At 34.1% G+C, this 20928-nt stretch overlaps 1 protein-coding gene across 4 annotated transcripts; it reads left to right on the top strand.

Moving 5' to 3' along the window:
* The first annotated feature begins 3834 nt into the window (after nucleotides 1-3834).
* LOC104890528 (beta-galactosidase 6) lies at nucleotides 3835-20211 on the top strand. 4 transcript variants are annotated; one of them, XM_048643432.2, is made up of 18 exons: nucleotides 3835-4156; nucleotides 14968-15063; nucleotides 15170-15282; nucleotides 15536-15602; nucleotides 15683-15775; nucleotides 15866-16009; nucleotides 16143-16237; nucleotides 16444-16552; nucleotides 16681-16765; nucleotides 17043-17161; nucleotides 17259-17423; nucleotides 17510-17691; nucleotides 18285-18376; nucleotides 18771-18883; nucleotides 18988-19098; nucleotides 19186-19293; nucleotides 19426-19571; nucleotides 19748-20211. In XM_048643432.2, exons 1-18 carry the CDS (start codon nucleotides 3989-3991, stop codon nucleotides 19935-19937), a joined length of 2196 nt encoding a protein of 731 aa, XP_048499389.1. In that variant the 5' UTR covers nucleotides 3835-3988; the 3' UTR covers nucleotides 19938-20211. The 4 variants fall into 4 exon arrangements, with proteins under 4 accessions (XP_048499389.1, XP_010674349.1, XP_048499390.1 ...); XM_010676047.4 differs by having other exon boundaries at nucleotides 18774-18883; XM_048643433.2 differs by lacking the exon at nucleotides 3835-4156 and adding an exon at nucleotides 7988-8159.
* Nucleotides 20212-20928: the final 717 nt, after the last annotated feature.

Genomic DNA, 20928 nt, shown 5'->3' on the forward strand with positions numbered 1-20928 from the left:
CTACTTAACTTGTTATAATTGCTTTTAGAATCACATTTTCCTTCGCATTTTACACTGTATGACATGTGCTATGTATGACATAGATCTGGTGTTGCCACCTAAATTTATTGTTTGGTTCATAATAAGATTATGATTCAAGATATTTAGATCATTGTCATTTTAGTTATCGATCTAAGGGTATAGAGAAACAAATTGTGTATAGTTCATCACAAGGAGGTATCTGTTTATTCTTAAAATGCAAATAATTTTTGAGAAGGTATTGGGTCGGATGCGTCCGACCATAATATTTGGTCAGATGACTTTTAGTTGGTTTCAATTTTTTTCAGTTGGTTTCAATTTTTTTCAGTTGGTTTCAATTTTTGTTCAGAAGACCAAATGAAAGAAAAACAACACAAGCTGAAAGAATTTACACACAAACTGAAAGAACACAGAAGACCAAATGAAAGAAAAACAACACAAGTTGAAAGAATTTACACACCAACTGAAAGAACACAAAAGACCAAATGAAAGAAAAACAATACAAGCCGACAGAATTTACACACCAACTGAAAGAACACAGAAGACCAAATGAAAGAAAAACAACACAAGCTGAAAGAATTTACACACTTACTGAAAGAACACAGAAGACCAAATTTTTTCAGTTGGTTTCAATTTTTGTTCAGTCCTCATCTCCTTCCTCTCCAACTTCGTTCTCACTCCGACGACCGCCATTGGCATGTTTTCTGGTGTGGTTCTTCCTCCTCTTCTCCCGCCATCGAGGTCTTTTTCTTTCTCTCTCTCTTCTTATTTTCATTTGATGTTTCTGTAATCTCGAATTTTTGTTCATCAGTTTTTATTGAAGAAAAAAATGAATTTATTGAAGAGGTTGAAGAAAGAGAAAGACGGTGAGTGTAAGAATGGCAGTGGAGGAAAAAAGGTGGGAAAAAGGAGAGGCGGTTGATGCTATTTGCAGATGGAAGGCGGTCGTCCGACAGAAAGTATTGGGTCAGATGGTCTGACCTAATACTTTCACTTAATTTTAATACCAATAAGACAATAACGTAAAATGGTTGTGATACTATTTCAAATGCTTAGACTGATATGAGCTCGGTAAGTTCATGTACAAATCATATGGTGGTATATATACACCATAAATTAGTACATAACAGTAATATACGTCCCCCGGGCCAACTGAATGAAACATTTATTATTAAGGCCATTTCGGAATAAACACAACTTTATTTTATTTGACATTTAGGTATCTTTATGTCTCTATTCGTTACATGGGTTCATCTTCTTAATCCTCTCTATCACTCTCCTTTCATTGATCTTTATGCCTCCTCCCTACATTTCATTTATTTTAAAATGGATAAAGTATATATTTACGGCTTGTGCATAACGTTGGTGGTTCTTGGTAATGGCGTGTTGTATAGCACGTGTAGTGTTGTTGAGTTGCAATACTAATTTGTATATCGTAATTGTAGGGCCCATGAGTCCACCTACAACTATATCATTAGTATAATATTATCTGCTTTGGGTCTACCCGCACATATTTATTTTTGGACTCCTTCTCAAAAGGCATTATACTAATATAGTTGGTGAACTCTTATAAACTAGGTAACTTCTTATCTCTCAGATTTTGGATTTGAGATGTATACCCAACAATCCTTCCATCAGATACAGGACCACAAGCCTCCCCTTCAGTGAACAATCCATCTAATCATCTTGTATCGCTGCCAATCTGTGCACCACCACAATATCAGGAAGACTTTCAACATAAGGCATCAAGCACAAATTTCTCATCACAAGGTCACACTAAGAGCCTCACCATCTCCTTAGATCTCATGCAGCATGCCTCTGAGCTATGTATGCAACAAACATGTTTCTGTTCCATGCTTCCAGATTTCACCGCACCCCTGACATATTTTTGCTCTACATGAACCGCATGTGCATCCAACTAAGTCAACTATATTTGAGAATCATATAAAATACCACCAAAGACTTGCACCCACGCCATAGAGCTTCACCACTCCACACCCTGCGTGCTCCAGCAAGCCGACCATGGGGGTCCACCATTGTATACATGTTCTCCTGGGCCAAACCATCGGCTCTGATACCATTTGTAGGGCTCACGAGTCCAACTGTAACTCCACCATTGGTATGCTATTGTCTGCTTTGGGCTCAACCGGCAAGAATTCGTTTTTGGACTCCTACCTAAAAGGCTTCATACTAATTTAGTTGGTGAACTCTTATAAACTAGGTAACTCCTTATATATCCAATGTGGGACTTGAGATGTATACCCAACAGTAAATTGTATATGAATTTATTTTAGAAAGGTATTGTTATTATTATACACTCGATCCTACTCACGTTTTAAAGCTTAGTACGCTAGCACGCCTAGATGAGCTAGCACGTGATTTGCACATGCATGTTGATTGGAAGTACAACAAAAGTTGCTAGGGAGAGTTACTTACTTTTCATTGCTTATCTCATTACTCATGATACTTTTAATGTTCCTTCATGAGAAAATTAAATTATGGTTTACATACATTTAAAGAACATTCTTAAAAAATGGGTTTAACAACTACTCTATATATCATTATTCAAATTTGTTAAGTTTGCCTCTGACAACCAATACAAATCTCAATATTGGTCCCACCTTTTATAATACCCCTCATGATTGCTTTAAAGAGATTTAGCAGACTACTCATTCCAACAAGATGCATCTTTTTTTTAGAGGTGTTTAGTTACTCCACATTTAAGCGTGCTTGGCTGGGAGTAATCCAGGGATGACTGATGAGTGACCTCTTGATCTGAGAAGTTTCTCACACTCGCATAAGTGAGGACAAAATGTGCCGAAAAAACTTGTGTTAGTTATTGAGGACTACACCTTTTCTCATTAATTAATCACATATTTATACCACAAGGTCAGACAACCTATTTAAACACTAACTCCTAAAATATATCGAACTAGACTCCTAGTTGTATAATAGATAATATATATCTCCTAATTCTATTTTCATTACTTTAATCATATCTCCAGATGATATGTGATATTCTATCAACTAAAATAGCTCTGTAATCCTCAACAAAATTTTACATCTCCATATAATTCTTATGCAATTTCTCTTTAGAACATGTAACTAAAGATATCATTTAAAATTTCCATTTTCACTTTCCAGACAACAAATCCTAGTTTGAGTATCCCCTCAAAAAAAAAAATCCTAGTTTGAGTATCCTCATCACCTCATCTCTGGCCTCTTTCCTTGATATATGAGCCTTTTGTTGGATTATCATAAAAAACAAAAAGAAAGAAACAATCTTTTCAATTCAAAAATTGTTACTGCTGGTTTTTCATACATAAAAAAGTACCCTTTATTATTATCTCAAAAAAAGTAAACTTATAAAGTCATGCACATAACAAACTACATTAAAATGATGTGAACAAACTGCCATTAAACACAGTGACTTAATTATTAATTCCTTCCAACCTTAGAAAAAGGAATCGTATAATTCCATCCAAGTTTCCTCAACCTATATATCCAACCTCTTTTAGTTTTAGTATGGGAAAAAAGAAAATAACACGATAATTAGAGTAAGTAAAATTCCTAAACTACCCCCGAAAACATTCAATATGATATAAATATACCAACAGAAGATATTCCATAAATAGTACTACTTGTCATAATCTTATAGGTCAGACTCACCCAAATTATCAAATACATCATACATGCACTATAATTAGTATCATGAGATTGTGAAACTTTTAAAACAAACCCGTGAACTTTAAGGGTAATTTAGACATTTCACACTGCATTACTAACCATAAAAAGAAAAATCACCTAAGATTTTTCTTGCTTCTTTTGTTGTTTCTTCTCTATAAAGTAGCTTTCAAGTTTTTCAACCTCTACATTTGCATTAAGTCATATGTATAGCAAGTGAGGTAGTATATTATATGCAGTTGTGCAATGCAGCATTGTTCTTGTGAGGAGATATAAAGAGAAAAAAATGGAGTTGAAGTGTTGGGTTTTTGTAGGGGTGATGTTAATGGTAATAGTAGGAAGCAAAGGAAGTGAAGAAGAAGAAGTTACATATGATGGAAGGTCTCTCATTATTGGTGGCCAAAGGAAGCTCCTCTTCTCTGGTTCTATTCATTATCCTAGGAGTACACCCGAGGTTAGCATCATAGCATGTTCGATTTATTTTAAAGTACTCGTGTCAAATACTCGACATATGAATAAATTTAGTTTGGTGTTCTGGTGTATAATTTATATATTATGTGTAATTTGTTATGATGTTAGAGTTTTAATAATAATGTAGGTAATGGCTGGTAGTATAATACTATCATGGGTAGTTATTAAATGATTGATACTTCTATGGTTCTATTAGGTAAGGTGTCATTTAGCTTAGTCAGTTTTTGTGGAGAAATTGAGTCTAAAATATAAAATTTGTTGTTTAATGAGTTCAGCTATTTACCTAATTGTTTTGCGGAGAAATAAAGTGGTTAATGACTTTCATTCACCCGCTCTTAGAGCCCGTTCTTTTCGGCATAAAACAACTGAACCGAACCGAATTGAATTAAATTGAACTGAACTGAAATGAACAAGGATATGTGAGAATAAAAGTATTGTCCAAAGCCGAACTGAATTGAACTGAACTGAACTGAAAACAAGCTGGGGAGAACAAACCCTTAATTAACAAGTCAAGGTTCAATTGTACTAGTAAGGGTGATATTGTCAATATACATTTTGTTATTCAAAATTTTCACTTTATATTTTTTTTTTGATAATAAGTACTCGCAAGCAAAAATCAAACACAACCCACTACTTATGACCAACGACCATTTCGTAGGATACAAGACCAGGTACACATCTATTATTATCGCTTGATTAATGTCATTACTTTTGGGATAGAAAAAGAGTTAAAACAAAACTATATAAGTGTATGTAGATTGCTTTGATCATCTTCAGTCACTTCTCAGTTCTTACAAAGTGTGTGATTTCAACTAACAATTTATATAACTACATTTAAGACCAGTTTAAGCTAAATTATATTTGAAGGGACAAAATGAGGTAAGTAGGTTAAAAGAGTGATAATTAGTTGGGACCTTTTTGCAAGCGCTTTTTCAATTGTAGGAACTTTTGTGTAGTTCTTTTTCGTAGTATCTTATGTATCAAAGTAAAAAAGATAAAAATGAGTGTTTACCAGCTCAAAAGCCAAATTGAAGTGACCTATAATTTAAATAAACTAACACATTTAAAAACAATCTGAATGTTTGAAATTTCAATATATTTGGGTTTGAATTGTGCTACTTCACTACTAGACTACTAGTGCAATCAATTCTTTATGCACCAATTATCTATTAGAAAATTTGTTATAATCTACTTCCTATGCTGCATAAAAATATGCAATACTTCTCTGTTTGGCACTAGCATTTCAGGTAGCGATTATCGGTTGGACAAAAATTAAAACACTACTTAAGAAAATTATGAGTGTTTGGTAATGTAGTGATTGTAGTAGCGGGTAGTAGTTGGAGTAGATTATAAGTAGCGGTTGTGGAACGTTACTACAAGTAACATTTGAGATTTAGAGATAGCGGTCTAGCAAATAAACACTATATGATATCATAAGGTAGCATTATTAATCAATGTTTTTTTTATTTCTTTTTTCTTTTACTGTTTATTAATTTTTTTATTTTATGGCAATTCAATGTTTATTTTACAGTAGCAGATATGCAATTCAAATATTTATTTTAAAGATAAGATATGTTACAAGTATTTTACTTAAAATTGGTAATATAAAATTTTCGAGGGTTGAATATTTTCTTAGATTTATACATTTCTTTGAACAGCTAAAAAGTCGTATACTCCTTTTTGTGTAACTTCTTGAAAAAATAAATATTGAATTTAACTATTGAACGAACATATGAAATTGTTTAGTTCATTTCATATTAGAATAAATGTCATTTATTGTCTTTTACAATTTCAACAGCTACTTTTACCAAACACTTCTAATTGAACAACTAATTTAATCGTTGGTCGCTGACAGCTACTAGTAGATCGCTAACAGCTACCCCCAACAGCTACAACTATTGCAATCGCTAACAGCTACTAGAACCGCTAGTTTTACCAAACATGCTTAAATTTTAAAAACTTTGACCACAAATTCTCACTAGTAATAAATAATGTAATCACCCCTCAAAAAAAAATAAAATAATGTAGTCATGTATAATCTTGTTAGACAGATATCAATGTTTAATTTTTTTTTTTTAAAATAAAGTGTTACCTTTTTTAAGGAGTGAACTAGTTATTAGGCCCGGGCTATGCCCCGGGTAAAGAAAATTTTCATTTATTAATACTATACTTTAATTTTTTATTGTTTGTGAATTACATGGAGTAAAATACATGCTTTAGGGAGAGCGCCATATGGCACCGTTCCACGTTTAGGAACGCCTTTTAATATATTAGTACTAGAATTTTTTTGCACGCGATGCGTGCTTGAAGTTTTTTCAAAACAGAAACTTGATTTTCTTCGGCATAAGAGTCAAAATTTAAACATTAGACATATGAAGTAATTGTCTTTAGTTGCAAAATTTGATTGCTTTAGTTTCTATCACTTAAGAGTTAAGTCTCTCACCAATCTTTTTGTTTTTACTTTTCAAAGTTAAATTCTATGAACAAAATAGAAATTTTATTGAATTTATTTATGATTTCTAATATTATAATTTTTTAGTTGATTTTTGAATTAAGTACAGTACTTCGTAAAGAAAGTGGACACTTTGATTTCAAGTCAATTTTTTCATAAAAAGTAGTTTTTAAGTGAATTTTTATGTTTTTATAAAGTTTTCTCATTTTAGTGATTTGCATAACGTAAATTATGCAATTTTTTTAGTTGACTTGTGAGTGATTGTTATATTATATGTTTTGTATTTTTGTTTGAAGCCCCCTTTGATTTGTAATTGAATTTTTAATTTAGAATGGGAAGAGGGTAACATAATCTCTTCATTCGGGGACACCATAGCTCCCCCTCCCTTATTATATAACAGAGATATCTCTATTATATAAGCCAAGGGAGGAGGTGTGGTATCCTCTTTTGAAGTGACTAAAATATCCTTAATGATCTAATTAATGGAATGAAAAAAATTACAAAAGCAAATCATTTAAAAATTCTCATTCCAACTTGCCATTTAAAACAAGTTCAAAATGGTATATGCATCAAATAATTCAATCAAAAATTAAATGGACAAAATACTTATACTTTATAAAAAATATGGCATACATAACGTGCACATGAAAAGTCTGAACATTCACTACCTTTGATACTCTTTAATTCAGTTAAACCAACTCATTATTTTTGTTCTTTCTATTCAATATTCATTCACAAAAAATTAATGTCAACAATCACTCACAACCTTTTTATTTTTTTACATTAGCGAATTAATATATCTAAATTCATCTAACTGTTGAATTTTTCACATTTAAGTTTAATCATAAATAAAGTACGAATGGAGTATCTAATAGAATAATAAATTCTAAAATTAACGCACGCATCGCCTGCATATGAAGGCTAGTTTTATATAATAGAAAAAGATAGGTCCAAATATATGTAAAAGTTTCATTATATATAGGGAACACTATAAAAAAAGTAAATAATTTTTTTCCTTGTCTAACTTCTAAATTTCAATTTGACTACAAATACACCTCTATTTTTTTTTATCATGACCCACCATTAATTGTGAATGGTTCTTGAGAATAGTGATTTGTGTATTTGTGAGTTAGTGTTATAAATTAATTTTCGGTAGTTTTTTTTTTTTGAGTGCCAATTATGATTTTGATATTCCTTGTAATTTAGAAAGGGAAGGGGGCAAAATAGACATTTCAAAAGAGGACACCATTGCTCACCCCTTCCCTTATATAATAGAGATAGATGAATTACTTAAATAGAAACACATTGTTAAAAAAATTTGTTATAAAATAACTTATAAAGACCCTATTAGTATCTGTTTATCTCCCCAGTCTACTCCCCAAATTACATAATTTCATCAACTAAACTATAAAGATCCCTTCAAAAAAACTAAACTATAAAGATAACTGCAATTTTCTCACCTGCAAAAGTTCATAGCTACTATCAAGTATTCAAGTCCAAACAATGGAACATGGTCAGAGTGATAACTACATAAGTATGCTCCTTTATTTTTTTTGTCCTCGTCTTCTTTTTTCTTTCTTTCTTCTTTTTTGAGTATGACTGCTCTTTGTTGAATTTAACTAGTCTAACATTCTATATTACAGATGAGAAATGTTTTAGATATCAAAAGTTTGAAATTTGGAATGTCAAAGGTTTAACCATTTCTTGTTTGAGGGTTTTGTCGTATAAGAAAATGTAGGCTGTTTTTATCAGATACTATAATTTACATAATCTTTAGGTAGTTGATTAATTTATGTGCCCTCTCTTGAACACTATTAATTAAGAAACTAGTTATTGGGTCGGACGATATGCTAAATTGTTTTGTGCAATGTTACTCTGAATCTCTAAGTACTTATGTCGGATGCTTGGTGCTTTAATATAGGTATAGACAATTTGACACTTGCATATGGTTTCATATCATGAAATTATTTCATATATAGTGGACACGGAATATACCCGTGTTCGACATGAGCACCTTGAGTCCGAGTATGTTGAAGCTATAATGTATAGCACATAATACATGTGAGTGTCCTATATTGACAAAATAAAGAATAGAGATGAGTTCACTTTATAATGCAAAGGGGCTACTCCCCTCGTTGCCAGATGGTTTTAAGGTGAAACCTCGTTTTTCTTGTAAAGAGATAGGTTTTGTGTGATATATTTGCTTCGTTGGTGAGCGTTTGCTTATTTGCTATTACTGTCGTGATCAATGGGAGTTTCTTTAGCGACACGGAGCATATTAGCTCCTTAAGGTGGCATTTAGTGGGGAGCTTGTGTGTCTTTAGTGATATGAGGGTTGCAAGATTGATCAATTGTAGCATCACTGGTATTGGGGATAGAATTTAAGGATGATTGGGGGGGAAATTAATAAAGTGGGGAAATTTGCAAAATCTTTTGAAATGGAGTTAGAAATAGAAGAAGATGTTGTATTTGTCTTTTGGGCTTAGTTCTTTTCAAGCTAGTATGATACTAGTGTAATGGGTTTGCTGTGACTTAGAACAAATTAATGGTTTGTGGGAGTGGTTAAAGCATCAATTTTGTATTTATGAGGTCATAACTCATAAGATTCAGACTTCTTTCACAAATGTAGATGTGCTATATAGGAAGGAATATCTTTTAATGTGGTGAGAGAGATTACAGGTGCTACAATGTCTTTAAATATGAGCATATTATGTATTGTGGTTCATAAGAAAGAAAACTGGGGACGTGAAGAAGCTGAGATATCAGCAAGAACAAGAAAATAGAGAGAAGGAAGAGAAGAAGTGTTTATTATTCTGTTAAACTGAATCAAGTATTTACAGTAGACCAAATGATCTATTTATACAATAGTTTGTTGTAGGAATAACAAACTTATAACAGAATATGCTGACTAGGATTAATATAAGTTATACATACATCTTATATCCCCCCTTCAAGCTGGACTTGGGATACAAGACCAAGCTTGGAACACAGAAGATGATGTTGCTGGGAAGCTAAAGCTTTGGTGAGTAAGTCAGCCAGCTGAGCTGAACTCTGAATGTGACATGTAGCTAAGAATCCAGCCTCTACTTGCTCACGAACATAATGCATGTCCCTCTTGAGATGCTTTGTTTTCTCATGAAATTTGGGATTAAGAGCTAGGTGCTCAGCAGATGTATTATCACAATACATAGTAATTGGAAGAGAAACATTAACTTGCAAGTCTTCTAATAACCCATGCAGCCAAACTACCTCACTAGCAGTTGATGACATGCTGAGGATTTGCTCACAGTAGACTGTTTCTTGGTTTTCCAAGAAACTAAGCTGTCTCCAAGGCATACAGCATAAGCACTTAATGATCTACTGGAGAACTGACAAGCGCTCCAATCTGAATCACTATAAACAGTGACTAGAAGCTTGTTATTTGCAGGATAAAACAAACCACAATCCTTAGTACCTTGTAAATACTTCACAACATGTAAGGCAACCCTGAGATGAGGCACTCTAGGTTGATGAAGAAATTGACTGAGATGCTGAATTGAATAAGAAAGATCTGGTCTAGTAAGACCTAGGTATAACAATCTCCCAATTAATCTTCTGTAAACTTCAGGTTCTTCCAGAACATCACCAATTTCAGTAGACAACTTTAGTCCAACTGGTAGAGGAGCAGGAGAAGAATCACTAGACACCATTCCACAATCAACAATGATGTCATTAATGTATTTCTTTTGAGATAAAAAAACACCAGATGAATTTCTAGTGATCTGAACACCCAAGAAATAATTGAGATCACCAAGATCTTTTATAGTAAATTCCCTGTCAAGAGCAGTTTTAACAGCATGAATTTGAGCCATATGAGTACCAGTAACAACCATATCATCTACATAGACTAGGATGGCTAAGAATTCACCATCTAACTTTCTTGTAAACAATGAATAATCTTGCTTAGATTGAAGAAAACCAAGACTCATGAGAAATCTGGAAAGCTCCTTGTTCCACTGCCTTGAGGCTTGTTTAAGTCCATATATGGACTTCTTTAGTTTGCAAACTTGACCAGGAAGAGCCTTATCATAACCAGCAGGAGGCACCATATAAACTTCCTCATCCAAAAAACCATGCAGAAACGCATTATTCACATCTAATTGACACATAGGCCAATTCTTTGCAACAGCAACAACAATCAAAACCCTGACAGTAGCAAGTTTAGCAACTGGTGCAAAGGTCTGAGTAAAGTCTTGACCTTCCACCTGTTGATAGCCTATAGCAACCAAACGAGCTTTGTATCTTTCAATAGTGCCATCAGGATTCAATTTTGTCTTGTATACCCACTTAGAACCAATGGCCTTTTTATCTGCTGGAAGAGAAGTTAACTCCCATGTTTGATTAACTTCAAGAGCCTCTATCTCTTTATTCATTGCTGTAATCCAATGTGGATTATTTTTAGCTTGGTTATAGTGTTTGGGTTCTATATGTGGCTGTGAATCAACATTGAAAGAAGCAGAAGAGGTAGAAAGGGAAGGAGGAGAGATTTGTGTTTTATGAGGTATATAAGTGGTAATAAAATCAGTCAATTTAGTAGAAGGTTTAATGTGTCTAGATGAATGTCTAGGAATGAAAGGAATAGAATTAGGAGAAGAAGTAGAAACTGACTGAGAAGAAGAAGGAAGGTGATGAATAGAAGTATCAATCTGTGTGTTAGATGGAAGTATGGGAGAAACAGGTGGAGAGGGAGTGTGTATGTGAAAGAAAGATTCATTATTACTGGAATCATCATGAGTAATCTGCCTTGGATGGCATGAATCATCACCAAATTGAACAAGAGGAATATGTAATGGTTGCTGAGAATGTACCAAAGTAGAATAGGGAAAAACAGTTTCAAAGAAAATCACATCCCTAGACACAAAACATGTATGAGTAACTAGATCATATAATTTATAAGCTTTTTGCCCATATGGATATCCCAAGAAAATACACTTTCTAGCACGAGCATCAAATTTGTCCTTCTGAACATTCATGTTATAAGCATAACATAGGCAACCAAGGACTCTCAAGTTATCATAGGATGGCACTTTGTTGAATAGAACTTCATAGGGAGACTTCCAGTTTAACACCTTAGTTGGAAGTTTGTTGATAACATGAGTGGCAGTTAAGAGACAATCTCCCCAAAATTTCTTGGGAAGATTAGCATGAAATCTAAAGGCTCTAGACATCTCTAGTAAGTGTTGATGTTTTCTCTCTACCCTTCCATTTTGTTGGGGAACATATGGAACACTTTTCTGATGCAAGATACCTCTTTCAGCAAATAGATGTAAACATTGTTCTTTTATCACTTCAGTGCCATTATCAGATCTAATAACTTTCACCTTCTTATTGAACTGTGTCTCAACCATAACCAGAAAATCTGCAATTGTCTTAACAACTTGTAGTTTGTTATGCAACAAGAAGGTCCAAACTACCCTGCTAACACAGTCAGAAAATAAGATGCCCCATTTAAAGCTTTCACCTTGTAAGGACCCCATAGGTCTAAGTGAATCAAATCAAAACAGTCAACAGCTCTACTTTGACTAATAGGAAAAGGCAACTTATGTTGTTTTGCATGAAAACACACATTGCAATTATATTCCCTTATACCTTTGCAATTACATACAGCAATATGCTGCATTTTAGACAAAGAAACATGTCCCAAACGAGCATGTATTATATCAAGATTCAGTTCTCCACTTATTATATTCTTGATGCTTGTACTAGTTTTATTAGGTAAAGTACTAGTATCTACAAAAGATTCAGTAACAGCCACATTACAAGAATTGTCTCCAGCAATCATCTTATCTTCTCTTCCTGATTTCAGCAATGAGGAAGAGTTGAAGTAGTATAAACCATGCTGCTTCTTGCCCACAGCAATAATATGTTTGCTAGTAAGGTCCTGAAAGTAACATCCAGTTTTGGTAAACACTACTGTAATCCCAGATTTATCAATGAGTTGTCCTATAGACATGAGATTATGTTTGAAATTATCTACTAAGAGCACATCATGTAAAACCAAACCATCTCCCAAATTAACTGTGCCAGTTAATTTCACCAAACAATAGCTCCCATCAGGCATCCCTACTTTAATTGGAGTTTTTAATACCACTTTATCAACAAGCATATTAATATCATATACCATATGATCACACGCACCTGAGTCAATTATCCAGTTGACATGTTCTTGAGATTTAAAGACAGAACAAGTAATAGAGTTATTACCTGCAAAACTAGCAAAGCTAGATGATGCTCCTTCATCAGATGTCATCTGTTTGCCCTTCATATTCTTCATAACTTGTTGACATATAACAGCTAACATATCTGAATCAATTCCAGTATATGTATTATGAGTTTCATGCTGATTATCATGAGTATCCAGTGGAGTGTCCTGAGTAGCAGTATGCACATTTGCCACAATTTTGTGAACATTATGCCCTCCCTTCTTACCAGCCTTGATTGTGTTATACCACTCAGGGTAACCAATCAATTTAAAACACTGATCAATAGAATGACCCTTGTTTTTACAGTGATCACAAAATTTGTCCATTTTATCTTTTCTCCAATCTCTCTTCATAGGATTAAAGGAAATCTTCTGTGACTGAGCAGCCTTATAGTTCCTCTGTGCAGCCATGGCACTACTTTCTGCACCAATTTCCACAACACCAGCACTAACTTCTTGTTGTTTCTCAATTTGTTGGACTATTGAGAAAGCACGATTTACTGTAGGCATAGGATCCATTGACAGAAGATTAGAAATGGTAGAATTAAACCCACTGTTTAATCCAAGTAAAAACTGCATCAATTTATCTTCAGCCTCCAAATCTTGTAATTTCTTTAAAAAATTACAAGAACATGAGTTTAATGCACCACAAGAACATATAGGAAACATTTTCAAACTCTGTAATTCATCCCAAAGTTTCTTAACTTTGCCATAATAAGCCACTATTGAGAGATTCTCTTGTTTTAGATCACTGATTTCTTTCTTCAATTGATATACAAGAGGTCCATTAGATTGGCCAAAACGTTCTTGTAATTCACTCCATAAATCCGTTGAATTCTCTATGAATCCAAATTCATCAGCCAATTCAGGACTCATAGAATTCAAAATCCAACTCATAACCATGTAATCAGCACGTTTCCATTTCTGGAAATCTTTATCCTTTTCATCAGGCATTTTCAAGATTCCAGTTATGAAACCTTCTTTATTTTTAGCTATCAAAGCTCTCCTTACATTTCTACTCCAACGCATGAAGTTATTGCCAGAAAATATAGTAACAACAAGTGAAGAATTAGGATTATCTGATGAAGATATGAATAAAGGATCAATACCTCCATTTTCAGTTCCTGAATTTCTATTTCCAACATTTCCACTATTCAATGAAGCTTCAGAATCTTGCACCATCTTTGATTATTATGAATCAATTATCAAACCTCAATTCAAAATTTCAATGTATCATGAAATTTTAAGAACTGAATCTTTAAACCTTTATCTCAGTATCGAGATAAAGCTCTGATACCATGAAGAAGCTGAGATATCAGCAAGAACAAGAAAATAGAGAGAAGGAAGAGAAGAAGTGTTTATTATTCTGTTAAACTGAATCAAGTATTTACAGTAGACCAAATGATCTATTTATACAATAGTTTGTTGTAGGAATAACAAACTTATAACAGAATATGCTGACTAGGATTAATATAAGTTATACATACATCTTATAGGACGTTAGTGGGTAAGGTGGGGGGTTGAAATGTGTTTTCACTCTAAGTGTTTGGTTACATAACGTATATTGAATAATGTGATATAAGAATAGAAGAGGTAGATGAGAATGTATAGACTTATAATTGAAGTTATTGAGGCGTTTGATTTAGTAGTTAAAAAAAAAAATCTTTTTCAGGGCGAGAAGGGTTTTATAGAGAACCACAACAGACAATGATGTTGTGTGACGACTCACGTATATACATAAATACATAATCATACATCTTTGCTTAATCTTGGATGATAATCATTATCATACAATCTTACTCAGATATACATGTCAAGCTAAGCCAAGTCGCACATTGTAACACATTGTAAATACAATTATATGTCCATGTCTATGTATAACCATGGATGGAAAGGATATAAAGTGGTGATCAAAATGAGTGAATAAAAATACATGATTGCTTACACTTTAGACATCAAACTAAGTGTCTTTATGTGTAAGACTTTGCGATCATGACAATAAACAAATTTCATTGTTGCATTGATCAATTATTCATCTCTAATAAAGATGCAAATATGAGCAAGGCAAATTGAGTGACAACCTTTTGGAATGATTTTTTAGATGTGGCCGTCATTAATAGCCAAGGCCAAAGACGGTGGGCTGGATGTAATTCAAACATATGTGTTTTGGAGCCTCCATGAACCCCAACCAGGTCAGGTATGGTTGTTCTTTTAACCTGTTTATATGTTAAAATGTGTTAGATCTTATCATATCCTTGATCCTTCTTATATTAATACTAACTATCTTCTCTTGCTTTATGCAGTATGACTTTTCTGGGAGGTACGATCTAGTGAAGTTCATCAAGGAAGTTCAAACACAGGGGTTGTACGTTTGCCTCAGGATCGGCCCTTACATTGAAAGTGAATGGAGTTATGGGTGTGTATCTACATCCGTGTAACTTATATTTCACAAAGTCCTAACATCTTATTTTTGCTAAATTAATGTTCTAAGGATGAAATACATTACAGTACTAGTGTTTTGACTAGCTACGCTCGGGTTATAGCAAATGAAAAAGCGTCAAATGACTAATTATTATTTCTAAGCACACGATAAATTTCTATATGTTTTCTTGTATAACAATTATGCAACTCTTGCTAGTAGTGATGGATGCTTTGTTGTGAGATTGCAGGGGTTTTCCGTTTTGGCTGCATGACATCCCGGACATTTCCTATAGAACAGATAACGAACCTTTTAAGGTACTTCTTCTGCTTATTCTTGATTCATGTCTGACATCATCAAGTTTTGCTTATTATCTTTTCCTTATTTATTTTTGTAGTTCTACATGCAAAATTTTACCACAAAAATAGTGAACCTCATGAAATCAGAGGGTTTATATGCATCACAAGGTGGTCCTATAATATTATCACAGGTAAGATGTTGGACTAGCATTTCATATGATGAGTTTCAAATTTAATAAGTCACTTGTCTATTTACAAACTACTACTATATCTTAAAATAGATTGAAAATGAATATCAAAACGTTGAAGCAGCTTTTCGTGATAAAGGACGTTCTTATGTACGTTGGGCTGCTAGTATGGCCGTTGGGCTTCAGACTGGTGTTCCATGGGTGATGTGTAAGCAATATGATGCTCCTGATCCTGTGGTTAGTTCCTTAATTGGCTATAATCTCTTTTCATTATTTCTTCTTGTTGACAAAGAGGGAAGAATCTGATTATCTTGTTTCTTATTTCAAAATAAGATTTGTTTGACTATTAACTTATAATTTATACTAACAGATTAATACATGCAATGGGATGAAATGCGGAGAAACTTTTGCAGGACCTAACTCCCCAAACAAACCTGCAATGTGGACAGAAAACTGGACTTCTTTGTAAGTGTATATTAATCAGTAAAAATGATTTCACTTCAGTTAAATTTGGCGAAGGGAGCAAGGCCTTAGTTGAGTTGACAATTGTATGACGGGATAAGTTGAGCTTGTGTCTGTGAATTTTAAAGTTGATGTGCTGTTCAGATTATTTGTATCCGGCTATCAGCAATCTACCTCTTTGGTAATTACCTTATGTTATCTCGATACAGCTTCCAAGTCTTTGGTGGGAAGCCATACATAAGGCACGCGGATGAGATTGCATTTCATGTCTCACTTTTCATTGCGAATAATAATGGATGTTACGTGAATTACTATATGGTATTTCTGCTGTCAGCTATAATTACATTTCAGATTCAGATGCTATTTTTCTCCTCTTGTACAATTGTTATTTATAACTTTGTCATCTCACTTTCCTCTCTGTTTTGTGACATCTATCATCTATGTAGTATCATGGAGGAACAAATTTCGGACGAACAGGCACTTCTTATGTTACAACCAGTTATTATGATCTAGCACCTCTTGATGAATATGGTAAGTGCATGTTTCATTCAAATATTCATGTAATCTATGTTTCCAGGACTTCTCATTACACCACAAGTACTCATGTCGGATCCTCTCGGCTATGGCCTATGGGGTGAACACTAACTCTTCAATTATGGGCCAAAAATATGAAATTATTCATGAATAGCCAAGTCGTCGGATACATGGACATGTACCCGTCTTCAACATGAGTACCCGAGTCCAATTAACATCGTGCAATAAAAAAACATCTTACATGAGTTTTTTTTGGACTTTCCCAAAATTGTAGGTCTTATAAGGCAACCTAAATGGGGCCACCTTAAGGAGCTACATATGGTTATAAAAGCTTGCTCAAAAACCTTGTTGGAGGGAAAGAAGTCCATCGTTCCCCTGGGTGAACTTCAGACGGTATTTAAGTGTTTCTCATTCAACTCAATTATCAAAGAAATTATAACTTTTTTAGTTGTATATTAATCTAATTGATGATTATTGCTGTAATAAGTAGGCTTATGTTTTTCAAGAACCTAGTGAAGGTTGTGTCGCCTTTCTGATAAACAATGATACACAACATAGTGCAAATATTGAGTTTCGGAACAACTCATATCAACTTCCTCCAAAATCAATTAGCATCCTTCCAGATTGTTTGAATGCAACTTTTAACACAGCAAAGGTAAGTTTTAGTAGTGGATGTAACAATTAATAATTGCAGAAATCTTAAGTATGATTGTTAATCTCGTTTTGACTCTCATTTCATAGATACTAACAGAAAGTGGAGAGAGAAATGCAAGACCAGAATTAGTTCTGAGCTCAGCTACAAGGTGGGAAGTATTTAATGAGCTGATACCAAACTTTTCAGACACATCTTTGAAGGCAGATGCTTTACTAGAGCACATGAACGTGACAAAAGATGAATCTGATTATCTCTGGTACAGTCTCAGGTAAATCCATTGTTGCATTGAATCACAAACAATAAGAGTTCTATTTGCCTGAGAATTTAGGTAACTACATCAGGCAAAGCAAACTAAGGTTGGTTGTTGCAGTGATAGATTCCCACCCTTGTGACTAGAGATGTTACAGGTTCGAATCCCGTCAGGCCATCACTAAGATCCTTGGGGTGGGATTTCCTCTTATTCTTCCCCACATTCCCATATGGGCTTGGCCTGTTAAGTTGAATTGATTTAACTTGTGCGAGATTCCTATCCAGTAGGTCCTTCTACTTACCATATAAAAGAGAAGAAAAAAAAATCAGCAATGCTTACCCATATACCCTTAATGAACCAAACTAAAGTTACGTTCTAGTTATGGAAGGACAAAAGCAAGTAAGCTATGAAACTTTTCACCCTTTTTTTTGTTGCTTAACTGTTAGGCAATTTGCCTGACTCCTAAAACAGCAAAATGTTGAGTGTTATGATAGACTTTTCACCCTCTTTTAGGTGCCTTGTTATTCTGCTAATTGTCTGGCTCCTGCAATTACAGGATGTTTGGGTTCATGGCATTTAACCTTAGCATTATTTTTGGTTTGCGTTTGCAGGTTCGAGACTGATTCTTCTTGCAGTGAACCTGTACTTCATGTTCGGTCTCTTGCACATATTGCTTATGCTTTTGTGAATGGCACATATGCTGGTATGTTGTTAGTATTTTAATAAGCATCTAAGACTTTGTTTGGTTGGAGGGGAAAGATTATCGATGGAAATCGCAACTGTAAATTATATTTCCTTTATTAATTCCTTTCACCAATAGTTAGCAAGGAGACAAAAATCGAAAATGGGGGATGGGATGGATAGGAGAAAACAAGGAAGGCAAAGACTCTGGAGGAAAATGTAGCATATCTTGCTTTAGAAAGCACAATGTTATTTATCCTTGGGGAAATATTACCTGTTGTTAACGAAACAAACGAAATTAGGAAATTACATTATGAAGAAAATGTTTCTCTTTCCAAACACAAACTAAGGTTATTATAGTGCAATGCTTGAAATCAGCATAGTGACCTTTTTCTTTCTCTTACACATCACATAAGCAGGTGGCGCTCATGGAAGTCGTGATGTCAAGAATTTTACACTCGATACCCCAATTAAGATAGATACTGGAATGAACGAGATTTCTATATTGAGTGTGATGGCTGGATTACCGGTATATATATGTCATGAATTTCTTCTTTACACCATGGATTAGCATACATTTCATTGCCAATTGAACAAGTTTTTTTTTTTTTTTTTTTTGAATTCGTTTGCAAGGATTCAGGACCTTATCTTGAGAGAAAATTTGCTGGATTACGTGAAGTGAGTGTAAGATGCAATGGAAATGATATTTATGATTTAACAGCGAATCATACGTGGGGATACAAGGTTGATTCTTCTTAGCTTCCCAGTATTAGAATTTCCTAGTTATCGAGCTATGTCAAACTTCCAAAATAATTTATATAATCATTTCAGGTTGGATTTCTGGGAGAAGATTTACAAATTTATAAACAAGAGAATCTTGGTAAAGTGGTTTGGGGTGGATTTGAACTTTCTGCTCCAAAGGCTTTTACTTGGTATAAGGTAAACACTCACAATCCTAAGATTTCAAGTAGTAGTTATTTGACTAGTTAATAGAGATTGTGTTACAATATTTATTGCTTACTACCCAAAAAAAATCAATCTCATGGTACAAAAATTGTTCAAAATTTTCAGGCAACGTTTGATGCACCAAGCGGTGATGATCCAGTGGCCTTGGATCTAAGCGCAATGGGAAAAGGTGAAGCTTGGATCAACGGACAAAGCATTGGTCGTTATTGGGTGTCTTTGCTCACCCCGCAAGGAAAACCTTCACAAACATTGTAAGTTGCCATTTTTCCCTCTTCAGTTATGGGGTCTGCTAGAAAGCCTAAGAAATTTGAGATGAGATTTGCACTACTCATCTGACAGTTTGAAAATGAAAGAAAGTGTATATCACTATATTGGTTGCTTCAGTTGTTGTGGGGCTTGTAAACTGATGCATGACATTCGTCCTTAGGTACCACATTCCTCGATCCTTCCTGAAAGCGTCAGAAAATCTTCTGGTTCTGTTTGAGGAAATTGGTGGAAATCCTCGTCAAATTTCTGTGAACACCATTTCATGGACGACTAGCAAAAGCAGCAACAATGTTGATTATACACCAAATGACATTAAATACCTGATGACACCAGAAGGAATCCATACATGATTGCTTTTTTTTTTTCCACATGGAACCTTCAAGATTCAAAATTCATATTTCCTTTACTGTTCATATTTACAAGTTACAAACAGAAGTAGCTTTACCCCTTTGTATCAATTTGAACATGTTTAAAGGTCAACACTATACTTAGGATAATTGTCTTAGTCTCACCATTACACGAAGTTGTAAATTTTCTGATTTGATTCAGTTCGAACTCTTCTAATGTGATCCAATCTGAACTTTTCTGAAATAATAAAGACAGCAAATCAACTATTTTTATATATATCGTGTCCATGCACCCGTATCTAATTTAGGAAAGTGTCCGACAGTCCAAAATATGGACCACTGACATGTCAAAGTCGACACTTAGATATGTACACATACCTCTCGCTCGTACCCGTGTATGAGTAACATTACACACTACTGAACTAGTCCCTGAAGTTTGCAGTGTGACTGTCAGATCAGATCTACATGCATTTAAGTATACATGCTAAAAGGCCGAGCCACAAAGTTGTCCTTCTTGGACTGTGATTGAAAACACTGGCCCAATATACCGATTTATTATATGAGCATAGATTTTTTTGGTGCAGATGTAAGACTGGACCCACTATTTCTGTCAGGCTCCCAGCTGTTAGAGGGGTGAGAGAAGTTTTTGCTCCTTGATTTGAGTAAACACCGCCCAACACAAGGCATGGGATTTGTTTCTCTGTTATGTGGATGGGACCTGGAAATTTAATGTTTATAATTATATAACCCAAAGAAAGATATTATATTGTAATGGAAAGATTTTGGTCTGACATTGTTTATTTTACTTCTAGATGTTAGTGTACTACTACACATGAATATATGATATGCCCCAGATAATCTACTGTCGTCAGATTGTAATTAACTTGGTTTCTGGATCAAGTGTTACTAAGTGAGATGCATTAAAGGGAGCATTTTGAGATGGGATTCAGAAAACAACTCTTATAATAATATGTATAGATACTTCATAGATGTA

Source organism: Beta vulgaris, chromosome 4 (assembly GCF_026745355.1).
Source record: "Beta vulgaris subsp. vulgaris cultivar EL10 chromosome 4, EL10.2, whole genome shotgun sequence".
Classification (NCBI taxonomy): Eukaryota; Viridiplantae; Streptophyta; class Magnoliopsida; order Caryophyllales; family Amaranthaceae; genus Beta; species Beta vulgaris.

Coding starts and splice junctions, on each gene's coding strand:
- LOC104890528 (XM_048643432.2), top strand. CDS start 3,989: ATGGAGTTGAAGTGTTGGGTTTTTGTAGGGGTGATGTTAATGGTAATA. Junction 16,238..16,443: donor ACAGAAAACTGGACTTCTTT/GTAAGTGTATAT, acceptor ATCTCGATACAG/CTTCCAAGTCTTTGGTGGGA. Junction 19,099..19,185: donor ATCATACGTGGGGATACAAG/GTTGATTCTTCT, acceptor TAATCATTTCAG/GTTGGATTTCTGGGAGAAGA.